Source organism: Dermacentor silvarum, chromosome 1, assembly GCF_013339745.2.
Source record: "Dermacentor silvarum isolate Dsil-2018 chromosome 1, BIME_Dsil_1.4, whole genome shotgun sequence".
NCBI lineage: Eukaryota > Metazoa > Arthropoda > Arachnida > Ixodida > Ixodidae > Dermacentor > Dermacentor silvarum.
Window position 1 is genome coordinate 134714473 of NC_051154.1, and position 12850 is coordinate 134727322.

General features: G+C 49.3%; 1 protein-coding gene across 1 annotated transcript in view; it reads right to left on the reverse strand.

Moving 5' to 3' along the window:
- Window positions 1-398: 398 nt before the first annotated feature.
- Window positions 399-12850, reverse strand: part of LOC119461085 (transmembrane channel-like protein) — an 86394-nt gene continuing 73942 nt past the window's right edge. The window contains exons 21-22 of the mRNA XM_049669307.1: window positions 9518-9809; window positions 399-628 (exon numbers count right to left, since the gene is read on the reverse strand). Of these exons, the coding sequence (XP_049525264.1) occupies window positions 399-628; window positions 9518-9809 (522 nt within the window). The remainder of the gene's footprint in view (window positions 629-9517; window positions 9810-12850) is intronic.

Sequence of the window (12850 nt, forward strand, 5' to 3'; positions counted from 1 at the left end):
CGCAACCTCCGCATGACTCTTGAGCTGATCAACCAATTGTGGCAGCTGTCCCCCTGTCTCGGGTATTTGTGCATGTGTGCTAGACCTAGCCGTGAGAGTGTTAGCGTCACTAACGTCCATGGCAGACGATGTGGAACAGACCAAATAAAAGCTCTGCCCACTGCGCGTCGGCCAGAAACAGAGCCTCCCGGCTGCGCAATAGGTTCGAAGCGAAATTTCATTTTGTGAGAAAACAGTTTAAAAACCGAACGACGTCAATATACCGGCGCTCGCCTTAAGCGGATTCTCGTGGAACGCTTCCATAGCTTGAGGAGGTCATTGTTCCAGCGGCTGCGCGAGACAAGTGTGCGCTCCGCGAGCGTTTACGCGGAAACACGTTTGGCTAACTTAAAGGAGTCCTACCGCTCCTCGTGCTCCGTGTGAAGAGGCGTCGGGGGACAGACGTTCACCCGCGGCACATGCGGCTCAGCGTGCTGCCGGCTCAGCTCGCGAACGAGTGCGGGCCGGGGCACCACTGGATACGGCAGGGCAACGTCCAGTAGTGGCAGCGTCTCCCGAGGGCACCGGTCATCCAAATCGGTGCCTTCAGCGACGCTGCGAACTCCCTCTCCTTCTTCGTCCTTCTCTCCTGCATGGACCAAGATGATGACGTTCTCGCTAGGCCACTGTTTTGGCTCATGTTTCCGTGAACAGAAACAGACGATGATTTTGCACCATGCTTCAGCAGTTCTACCCAGCATATGCTTCTCAGTCCAGCTACGCTAACAATTTTCTTTTCACTACATAATATTTAGGAATTGCTAGTGGTTTTAAGTGGCGCCGGCTGCTCTTTTTCACATAAAATTACAAATTAAAATTAAAGAAGAAGGTGGCATTGAACAAAAGAAAGGCCACGGGAACAAAAAAATATCACATAAACCCCACTCAAGCCTAAGTCAGACGGATGCACTAAAAGCAGCTCACAAAAAGTAATACAAAACACGCTGAAATTAAATTAAATTTTTATATTAAATTCTGGAGTTTTACATCCCAAAGCCACGATCTGACTAGGAGGCACGTCGTAGTGGGGGACTCTGAAATAATTTTGACCACTTGGGGTCGTTTAACGTGCACCCAATGCACGGTACACAACCGGTCTTGCATTTCGCCCACTTAGAAAGTCGCAGTTTCACCCGAAAGGCGAAGCATCAATTGCGATAGCACATTAGTAGACAGCTATACGGAGTAAGGATAATAGTTGTATCGGCTGCATAAACTAGGGCACATTCGCTTGCTAACTAAATTAACAAGCATGGTTTCACGCGCGCACAAGCAAGCATGAATAGATCACACTCGACGATCGCAGACAACCACTGTCAAAACGCTAGCGTGAGCAAGCGCGATGGCAGCAGCGAGCGAAGGTTCGTGTGGTCTATCGCTTCAACGGAAACTGAGCGGCGAAAGCACAGTGCATACAAAGGTAGGAGGTGTGTGGAGATCGCTTTCAAGATACGGTGCGCGCGACAGCCCGAAGCCGCGCAAAGTACAAGTACGCAGTTGCTGGCAGAGTAGAAGCAACACTCCCTCCCTCCCGCGCTGCCTTCCCGCTTTCCTCCTTTCGCAAGGCAGATTGAGTCGCCAGTTCCCCTTGCCCCCGGTCGCAAGATACGCATTTGGTGCCGCAGCTAAACGTCGCCTCATCTTCCTCCCTCCCATCCCCCCACGATCCTTTCGCGCAACGGAAGACGTCACGTTTGCTCTCCGCCATGCGTTCGCTCTCCGTGAAAGGGACGCGCGCTTTCACTCGCACATACAGCATACGGCGCGCGGCGAATTCATCGCCCTTGGACTTTATACGGAACCTCACCGCGACAGTGACGGCGACGCCGATGGCAGAACTCCGCTTGGAGCGTCCATATAATTGCTATCGCAATAAAATGCGAGCGCCACGGCTGGGAAGCGTATTTTGCTTTGCACGTTTGATTCCACACGCAAGAGAGAAAAAAAGGAGGGCGAGGAGGATGCCACGTCCTCTGTTTTTGGCGGAGTTCCAACGCTGCCGGCGTTGCGCCGGCGTTGGAACGGAGAACACGCTGGGCTGTTGGTGACTAGGCACAACTATGGTTGCTGCTAAGGGATCGATGGTATTCCTAAATAAACGCATCACTGTTTTGATGATCCAAATGTAATCTCACTATCAGGGAGGGAGCAGTATACCTGACTGGAGCAGTAATTTCTCATTAGGGGTGTTGCTACGCTGCGCTCCGCAACACCCCAACGACCGCCGCTTCGCGTCGGCGCCGGGCACCACGGCATCCGCCGCGGCACCGGGGCACAACCGACCACGCTTCCAAACAGAGAGGAAAAAAAGAAAATGATACCAAGAAAAGAAACTTCCTTGCCGAGGGGGGATTCAAACCCACGTACCCCCGATCCCAAAGCGAGCGTCCTAACCACTAGGCCATACAGCCACGCTTCCCGAGCATACATTCATGCCAACCTTATGATTGCGTTCAAGCGTCGACGTCTTCGTCGAAAAAAAGGTCGTGCCATCCTCCTCGCCCTCCTTTTTTTCTCTCTCGCGTGCGGAATCATTATCGGAAAGAAAAATACGCAGCCGGGAAATAAACCCGCTATCTTGTGCTTAGCAGCGCAACGCCATAGCCGCTAAGCCACTGCGGTAGGTGAAACAAAATTAGGTCTAGTATAAAGCATACGGTCATGTTGAAAGAGATGAAAGAAATTGTATTGAATATTTAACTAGGATATCACTCCGAGAGAGAGAGAGAACTTTATTGAGAATGCCTTCAGAATCGATTAGGCTCCCTCCACGCAGGGAGGACGAGCTTTCATCGCGACGCGGCCACTACGTCAGTCTCCCTTGCAGAAATCTCTAGAAGGCCACTAACACTTTTCTTTATAATGTATATCTAGCTAAACCATAGAATTAAAATAGTTTAGGCTTAAGAGCATGCATGCCAATGCCAATAAATCCCGTATCAAGCGGCATTTTTCGATATCTTGTCACAGACATTTTAATAGAATATGACATCCTGATCCGCGTGGCCACGAATGCAGTGTGGAAGCACGGGAAATTTTATGCAGAAAGGGTTTTTGAAATCGCGGCACCAAACCGCAAACAGTGGACTAGTGTTTCGAAAGATCTACTAGTATCCAGCGTGCGCGGGATAAGAAATTCAGCGCGAAACGTAAAATAATTATAAAGATGCTGAATATGGTCAAATCGTGTCTCTCTGCAACCACGAGTTGTCATTTTAGGCAGCCCAGAGTATTTCTTTGTCATTTAGTCTATAGTATTAATTATAATAATAATTACCTAGCATTCAAAGCACATATTTCATTACAGAATTTGTAGAGCGTGTTGAAAAATATCAAGTCGATTTGTGTTCATAAAGATAACGACTCTATGTTTAATTTTGGGACCTTCCAAGGAAGTGTGGGAATATACAAAAAAAATGTGGGCAGCTTGAACTAGGGGTGCAAGGCTGGAGTAAACAGCGGAGCTGGTGATCGATCTAGCTTCTTCCAGGTTTTTCTAGGCTTGGCTAACTTTTGCTAGGAAATGCTAAGTGCTGCTCGGCACGGTATTCCAAATCGGCTCGCCGCCGACGCGCAAATTCTCGCTTAGCCGCGCGACACGGTTCAAGATGAGCGGCTTCTTCTTCGGGTATCCGGATCTTCTTTGGTCCCATGTCAAGGCTACATGTACTCGCCACAAAGTCAACGGGAGTGCTGTCGCCGTCACGACGGCTCCAAGCTTTTCTCTCCCGGTGACGTCGCGACTAATCTCCGCCTCCACACTTGAAGGGTACAGCTAGACAAAGCCCACACAGCCCGCGAACCGTGTTGGAGCGCAGTGACGTGACGGTTATTGGCTCCGCCTAACCGGCGGAGCGAGGAGGTTTTGGCGGGAGCCGGAGTTCTGGTGAGTTCACGTGATCCCTAGGCGGGCGCGCCGTGTCGGTGAGTAGGCGAAGCATGTGCGCGGTAACTGGGAAGGGCGGCGTGAAGAGCTTGGCGAAGCGATGGCATGCCTAGGCGAAGCGGGAGAGCAGCTATGCCAGGTGGTTGCTAGGAGATGCGAAGTGACGTCATGGCTAGACGGAGCAGGTGCGTGGTCGTACCAGCTGGCGCGGCGGCGGAGGAGCATTGCCGAAGTTAGGCGAAGCGGAGCGCAGCTGTGCCAAGTGGTTGCTAGGCAACGCGCGGTGACGTCATTGCCAGGCGCAGTTTCTGGTCTATGCTAAGCGGCGCAACGAAGAGCTTAAACAGCTCCGCTGTTAACTAATTTCACAAGGCACTTGCACGCAACCACAGTTCTGAACTCACGTTTAGAACCAACAATCCTTCTTGCACGCATGCGAAGGTATGAGTAGGCCATAAGCGACAATGATTGTTTCTAGCCGAGAGCCCCGATGGTCGACTTGGCTGTGTTATAATTGCCACCACAACTACTTCGCCCTTCACGTTGTCTGCCAATCAAAACAACGCTGGCAGAGCCTCATGGACAATCCTGCGCTCTCAATCGCCTTCTGCCGTGGCCCCATCATTTTAAGAAGGCACGTAATCTTGGACAAATCGCAGCCCAGAACCGTCGTTTTCTATAGGTGGTGGTGGTGGTGATGATGTTGAAGCAGGCATTCCTAAATAAACGCATCACTGTTTTGATGATCGAAATATATTCTCACTATCAGGGAGGGAGCCTGGCATACATAGCCGGCAATTGTTCCTCCTGATCCTCCTTCGAGTTGAGATCAGGGGTGTGTCACCAGGTGTCGATGAGCCCCGTGTCTCGCAGGAAGGCTATCAGCAGTCGTTTCGCTCTCTTCCTGATTGCCGCGGGCCCTCTGGGGAAAACGACGTCTTCAAAGGTACTGTGCGTAAGACCGCTCTTTTGTAGGCTGTCGACCATCGCTTTTCTTTCTGTGTTAAACTGCGTGCTTATCCAAATGAAATGTTCAATCTCACCAATGTCACCACAGAAAGCACAGAATGGGGAAGCGCGAAGCCCAGTCTTGAATAACCAAGCTGGGGTGTACGCGGAGTCGGTCCTGATGCGGTATAAGAGTGTCGCTTCTTCGCGGGTAAATCCATGAGTCACACAGGCTTCGTGGGGATTTTTGCGGATCTCCCTAAAGTGAAGGCAGATCGCACCCTTAGGGTTCTGAAAAGCTTTTGGAGCTTTCACTTTTGGGACACATGTCAGCGCTACGCGTGCAAGGGCGTCAGCTTTCTCGTTTCCATTAATTCCTACGTGTGAATTACGTGTGAATCCACTGGAACCTTATGTTAAATCCTTTGCTTGTTAGATCGTTAATCAGTGCCAGAGATTGCCTTGTAAATTTCTCTAGAGGTAGGCCACGGTGTAATCTCTGTAACGCTGACTTGGAATCCGTCAGCACCACGACATCTCCTGCATAAAAGGCCCGTAGTTTCCGCAAAGCCGCAGTGATTGCGGCGCTTTCTAGTGCTGTAGAGGAAACTACGCGATCCAGTCGGCCAGACCATGACACATCAAGGGATGGTATGCAGAATGCCGCTGCACAGCTATCTGTTTGTGCGCACACCGAACCGTCTGTGTACACTTGTAGGTGGCTTTGAAACGCTGTGCTCAAGTGTTCCAGCACAATAAACTTTGCTTTCGCAGTTGAAATGGTGCGTTTCGCCGGTAGGTGGGGTACACTGAGGCTACAGGTAACGTCCGAAAAAGACCATGGCGGGTCAAGGCGACTTCGTTTAGGCCATTTCAATCCTAAAAATCGGGAAGTGTTCAGCGCCGCATAGAAATGTGAGCGAGTTCTTGCTCTTAGCCACCGGAGAAGCGCCGTGCCTGCGCGCGACTCGCCCACCCTTAATAGCTGCGTCAGCAACGCCTGAGATGCCAAGAGGCGGAGTGGAAGAGACTCTGCCTCATTAGTGACTTTCTTGTTTGAAGCCGCCTGTGGAACTCCCATCGCCAAGCGAAGCCCCTTTCTGTGCACAGCCTCCAAGCGCTCGAATTGACTCGATGACGGTGATATCAGAGGGAGCTGATAGAGAATGCGGCTTGTTATCAGTGCAGCGTTCAGTTTAAACATGGACATAGGATTGTTTCCCAAACGTACACCTGCCAATCGACGAAGTGCGTTGACTCTTTGCACTGATGCAGCCACAACACTTTCGACCGCACGAAGCCATAGTAGCTTGCTGTCGATGGTGACGCCCAGAAATCGAACATGAGTTGCACGAAGAAGTGAATGCCCTCTGATATTCAGCGTCAGGCGTGTTGACTTGCGTCTCACTCTCGGGAAAAGCATGAAGGCAGATTTTTCCGCTGATAAAGATAGGCCAAGCGTCGATAAGTGGCGTTCGATGGTGGAGATTGCGCCCTGGGGTATCCGGAACAACCGTTTGTGTTGGTACCCCGAGATCCAAATGCAGATGTCATCTGTGTAAATCCACATTTTAACAGCCGTCCGACCTACTTTCAGTGCATCTGGAAGGCTCGCCATGGCAACGTTAAAAAGCAAGGGAGATAGAACGCTTCCTTGTGGGACACCGAGGGAAATTCGTCGTTTATCACTCATTATGCTTCCGAGCTTAACTTGGACACATCGATCTCTGAGAAATTCATGGACGAATCGAAGAGCATTTCCCGAGACGCCCATGTTTTGGAGTCCGTTGATGATGCCTGTATGAAGCACACAGTCGTATGCCTTGGCAACGTCCATAAAGATGGCGAGTGTGGAAAGCTCATATGCGCGATGGTGCTCGATATGGCTTAGTAAATCCAAGACGCTGTCCTGGGCACTCAACCGTGGACGAAAGCCGGTCACGCACGATGGCAGTCTATTTCCTTGCTCAAGATACCATGTTAACCTCATACATACTAGTCCTTCCATCAACTTTGATACGCATGATGTTAGCGATACTGGCCGATATAAGGCGAGGTTCGCAGGATCCTTTCCGGACTTGAGTACTGGCACCACCCATGCTATCTTCCACGTTTCTGTGATCTCTCCTGTGCTCCAGACGTGATTAAATATGTCCAGGGGCTCGTCTTCGTTAGTATGGCAGATTTGTCAGCATCTGATTGCTGATCGAATCGGGACCCACAGCACAACGTCTTCCTAATTTGCTAAGCGCCAAATCCAACTCACGGAAGGTGAATGGCGTATCCATGGTAGGGAATGCTTGAGACAACAGAGGGTTCGATACTCCTGCTGATCTGCCAGATGTGTATACGTCTGCAAAATCTTCTGCAAAGGTTTGCAACCTTTTCTTTGCTTTAAAGCAAGTGCTTCGAATGGACTGTGCGGGCGAATCTTTCCGGATAGGCTATTCATTACTCCCCATATCCTTGTCATGGGAGTACACGCCGATAAGCTCTCACAAAAAGCAGCCCACTGAACTCGTCTTAACCTTATTGTGTGACGAAGAATGATAGCGTTTATCCTGTTGTATTCAGTTTTTGCACAGGGATTTCCAGTTTTTCTCATTAGTTTCCGCTCCGCTCTCCTACGCGCTGCGCAGGGGTTCTTTAGTTTCATATCAGGAGTAGGGAAATGATCTGGCAGTTTCAACATTGAGGTAGCCACTCTCTTGCTCCGCAGCATATCTGCGAACAGCTCACCAAGGGATTCATCCAACGCTTCTCTTTATGTGTCCCAGCGTGTCACAGCACAGAATTGTCGACCAGCAGTGTGAAATCCGGTGATGTTGATGAAGATCGCAAAATGGTCGCTGCCCATCCTTTCTGGGGCCGTTGTCGACGATACGCAAACGTCTGTAGAATGAATCACGAGGTCTATGGCACTCCATGAATCTGGTGGTCTGAAGAAAGTCGGTTTACCATCGTTCGCGATACATAAGTCAGCAGCATCCGCGGCTGCGACAAGTTCCTTGCCTCGGAAATCTGCAATCTTATCTCCCCAAAGCGAATGATGCGCGTTAAAATCGCCACAGATTATTCTAGGAGGCGGGCAACGAACGCAAAGGTCCTTTATAAACGCCTCCATGGAGACCTTCCTGCGTGGACTTATATACACCGACACCACACTCAGTTTTCGGTTTCCTAGGCACACTTGCACAGCGGTGACTTCCAAGTAGGTAGAACAAAGGTCTTGCACTGGTAAGGCGACGTGAGGTATTTCTCGCCTAATGATATCATCGCACTTCCATTAGCAAATGATGGTGTAATCGGATTTCCATGTCTGATGTACCCTGGGATCGTCCTTCCATTAGGGAGACCAGCCTCAGAAAGGGCTAGAATTTGTATAGGTATGTCTCGAAGGAAAAGGCTATGTTCACACAGACGCTGTTGAACCCTGGCGCAGTTCCATTGCATTATTAAGGGCACTTTTGAACGACGGAATAGACCAAGTGGGCGAGAAATTGCCGTTATGCTACTGAGGGTATGTGGAAGTAGAGCAGAGTATTACTGACTCAAGAGCCAGCACTGCTTCCAACATATCCTTCGTTGAACTCGCAGGCATCTTCGCGACGTGGGAACGTAGTGCCATGAACAAAGCGCGTATCACATTCTGGCAGTTTTCCAGTTGACTGCTTCCAAGTGGTGCTTGAGGTCGGTTCACTGCGGCCGCATAGGTGCGCTTTTCGGACTCTTTTGGAACAGGTTTCTCAGCGGCGGTGACCGTTTGCGTAGGCTCAATAACTTCGTTTATCGGTGTGAGACGCGGGAAATGAGAAGACGTATTCTCTTTCCAAACCAGTGAATTGTGGCGCGCTGGGTGTCTTCTTCGTGTTCGATGGTGCGCTTGCATTTTTTGGACCCAAAACAAACATCTTATTCCTTCGTTGAGCAGCTGTCCGCACAGGACATCGACCGTAGCTAGCAAGATGGTCGCCGCCGCAGTTTGCACACACAGAGTTTTCTTTACTTGCACACGTCTTAAAATCATGAGGTCTGCCACAGCGCTTGCACCTCGGTTCCCCACGACAGTACTTAGCGATATGTCCGAAGTGCTGACACTTAAACCAGCGTGATGGTGTCTCCAGGTAGTCGACAAGCTCGTCTCTGGTGAAACCAAGATTGATCTTCTCCGGGCGTTCATAATTTGGAGCAAATGTGAGAACCACCTAGTTAGTGCGTCTTGACTCCCATTCAGATGACGAGGTTTGGACCCGACGGATGATTCTTCTTGCATGGAATACTCCCTGAGGTCTCAGGAAGGTGAGCAGCTCTTCATCCGAGTACCATTTTGGGACTCCTCTAACAATGTACGTGTTTTTCATATAACTGTGTGGGACACGGGTAGATATGGCTATGCCACCGATATTCTTGGTCTCTAGAAGGATGTTGGCTTGTCCTTCTGTCTCTACATCTGAGAGTAATGCTCCTAGTGCTGTGAAGTGGCTCTTCACTGGTGCTCCACCGAGAATCGTTTCAAGCTCAGAATACGGGACAATATTGGACAACAATACGGGACTTGCCATCAATCAGCTCTTTCGGATGCTGCAGTGATTAACACTGAAATGATCTCCGCCCTGTCTTTACGATGGCGCACTATTCGGAAACCACCCTCGTTAATGTCGAGGTCTGAAAGGTTTGCCACGTTGTCGTCCTCGATAATTGTTGACTCGTCTTCAGATTCACCAGTGTCTTGTCGCTTGCAGTCAGGCTGGCTTGTACAAACCAGCTGGCGTTTCTGACCCGGTGTCACCTCTTGGGAGGTCATGGCGGAGTGTTCGTCGGTGCCAGCTTGGGTCCTTCTAGCACCTTGTGAGGCGGCGGGTGGCACAGCACCTGTCAGTCTCCGATACGGAAGGTACCTTTTCGAGTCTACCGATGTGATAAACAGTTCTGACCACTAAGATTACCAGAAAATAACGATAATAACAATAAATGTAGGCAGAGCTACTCAGACAGGCTAGCAGCAGCTTCGTCGTCGTCTTCCTCTCCGTCGTTTTCAATACGCTACCATTGCTTACGGCCTATTCATACATCCTGTCTGCGTATAAAAGCGATCACTCCTTCGAAGTGTGTTTCAAGGCACTAGGCGCTGCACAAGCGACTCAGTACTAATAACATCTCGAAGTAAGATAAGACGTTGCTCATTTGAAGTTAGAATTTCACTTCGTACAGGCTATAGTGTAACATTTCTATTCCTGCAGGAGCTACGCCGCTGCTGCATTTGAAATAAATTCTGCTGAGCTCTAACAAGCACTTTTGATACGCTAATTGATCTGAGAATGTTTATTTCATTACGGAAATTATTACTGTTTTTATTATGTAAGGAAGAGTAAGATGTGTTCCCAATACGGCGGTCGCAAATGAAGATCGCAAGCGATCCCAGAGCAACACAGCGGTCGACAAGAATAGTTTTTCTAACTACCTCCCCGTCTCAATTTTCCTAGTTTTTTCGAAAGGCCTTGGGAAAATTATTAATACCCGTATTGACAGTTTTAGTAAAAACTTTAATCCAACTAACCTTCATTTCGGATTCAGAAAAAAAAAGCGGTCCACAGAAGACGCGCTCCTGCTTCTTAAAGAGATTATATTAGAGAACATTGAAATAAGATGACGCTAGGACTGTACCTGGATTTCAGCAAGGCCTTCGATCCGGTTAAACATGTCATATCGTTAGAAAGAACGAAACTGTATGGATTTTGGGGACTTGCGTTGCAACTTCTTTGCTCTTATCTTGATGAGAGATTACAGTGTACCGACATAGGTACAAGAAAATCGCGCTTGAGACGAATTACTGCGGGAGCACCACAAGGCAGTACTTTAGGGCCTATTCTCTTCCTTTTTTATGTAAATGACGTCATAAAAATAAATACCATATGCGAGTTTATTACTTACGCCGACAACATCACAGTCTTTTTTAAGAGAAATTATTTTTTATGTATTCAAACCGAAGCGAGTACGTTTTGGTGTAAACTTGATTAATGGTGCAAGGCGAACAGCCCAGTATTGAACGAAGCACAAAAAAGGTCGCAGCTTCGCCCGAAAGCCGGATCATCGATTGCGATAGCAAATTAGTAGAAAGCTATAAGAAGCAACGATAGTAGTTTAATGGGCCGTATAAAGTTGTAAACATTGGCTTACTAACTAAATAGACAAGCACGATATCACACGCGCACAGGTAAACATGAACACATCTCGCTCGATGACCGCGGAAACTCGCTGTGAAAACGCCGTACTGAGAAAGTGCGCAAGCAGCAGCGAGCCAATTGACCTTCGCACTGTCTCTCTTCTCGCTTCAACGCGAACTAAACGGCGAAAGCACAGCACATACGAAGCTACTGGCACTCGGCGCATGCACTTTGTCCCCATCGCAGATCGCTTTGAAAATAAGGCCCGCTTGGGCGCGCACTTCGCCCACATCGCACATCGCTTTCAAGATACGGTGGCCGCGCGGCCGCGCTGTGAGCAGCAGCCGACTAGGGAGCCTACATGTAAGCGCTGTTTTATACAGCGCTTGCGTGTAGGCTCCCTACAGCCGACGGAGCAGAACGCACCCCGCCTCCCTCTCTGTCGCCTCGCCCCAATGCCTCGCGCGACCCTTACTGCAGCACACATGGATAGCCGCAAGGCTATTCATATGTGCTGGTCCCTTTCGCCTTCCAGACCTGCCCAACCACTCGGCCTATGACTGGCTGTCCACACCAGGCCTGACACCAGAAGACAAGGACCCTACCCCCGGCCGGTGTGACCATGCTCCTGCCTGCCGATTTGCTTCACTCCTGCCATGGCGACATCTAACCTTTCCTCTCCTATCTCCTTTTCTCCCACTCTCCCCTCCCTGTTCGCGCTGAGCCGTGCTCCCTGAAGGGCTGCAAAAGATAGCGCCAACCTTTCCGTTTCTCATAACGAACCACTTAGTAGTAAGAAGACCGCGAGCTTCCAGCCTGCCTTCCTCCCTCGCATGCGCTACATTGAGCCGCGATTGCTGGCTCACCCTCCTACGCTTTCACTCGCACACACAGCGTACGGCGCGCGGCGACGATTTTATCGCTGTTGGACTTTATACGGAACCTCACGGCGACGACGACGACGCCGATGGCAGAAATGCGCTTGGAGTGTCCGTATAATTGGTATCGCAATAAAACTAAATGCGTTGTATATCGTGCACTTGGAACACTGACTGCGGTGCCCGAGAACGTTACCCTAGGTTTATACACTGTCCGTATTGAAATTTTTGTTTGCAACACTTGGCATCATCTGTAATGAACACATGTCATGAAATGAACAAATGAAAGCGATAACGTCAAAATTGGGTAAGTGTGTTGGATTAATGAACCGTCATCGAGATACCCTTCCGGTGACAATAAAAAAAAAACTGTGGCTCCAATCCATGCAGTGAAGGTGGTTGGACAGCGAAACTGTAAACGACACCCACAACGATTACCCATTGTGACGCCACTTGAATTCACACACGTGGCTCTACAAAGAGTGAAACCAGAGACACTGGTTTCACGAGCATTTTGAATGACGTCAACCCCTTTTAAAGCAGCTGTAAACCTAATCTTTACCGGAACGCGTCGGAGGGTGTTCTTATTGTTCACACGCACCTTATCCATCATGTGGTTCTGATGCTTGTTTTGTGGTTTTTCTTTTGAAAACGAGTGCTGAGCTGTATGCTGTATGCCTGATTTCAAAGGCGATATGCGGTTTGTATTAAATTTTTAGCCTGGCGTTTTTTTGCTTTTAGCCGACACGAAAATTTCCTTGGCTGGCAGAGGAATACAGCTTCGCTGTAAAAGGTTACTATACAACACCCTTTTTAACTCGCGTCTGTGTTACTGCGTGGTGGTGTGGGGTAAAACAGGTAATATGTGTAAACTGAGCATGCTCAAAAAAAAAAATACTCACCATCCCGGCTCTTCGAAAGTGGATGTCCAGCGA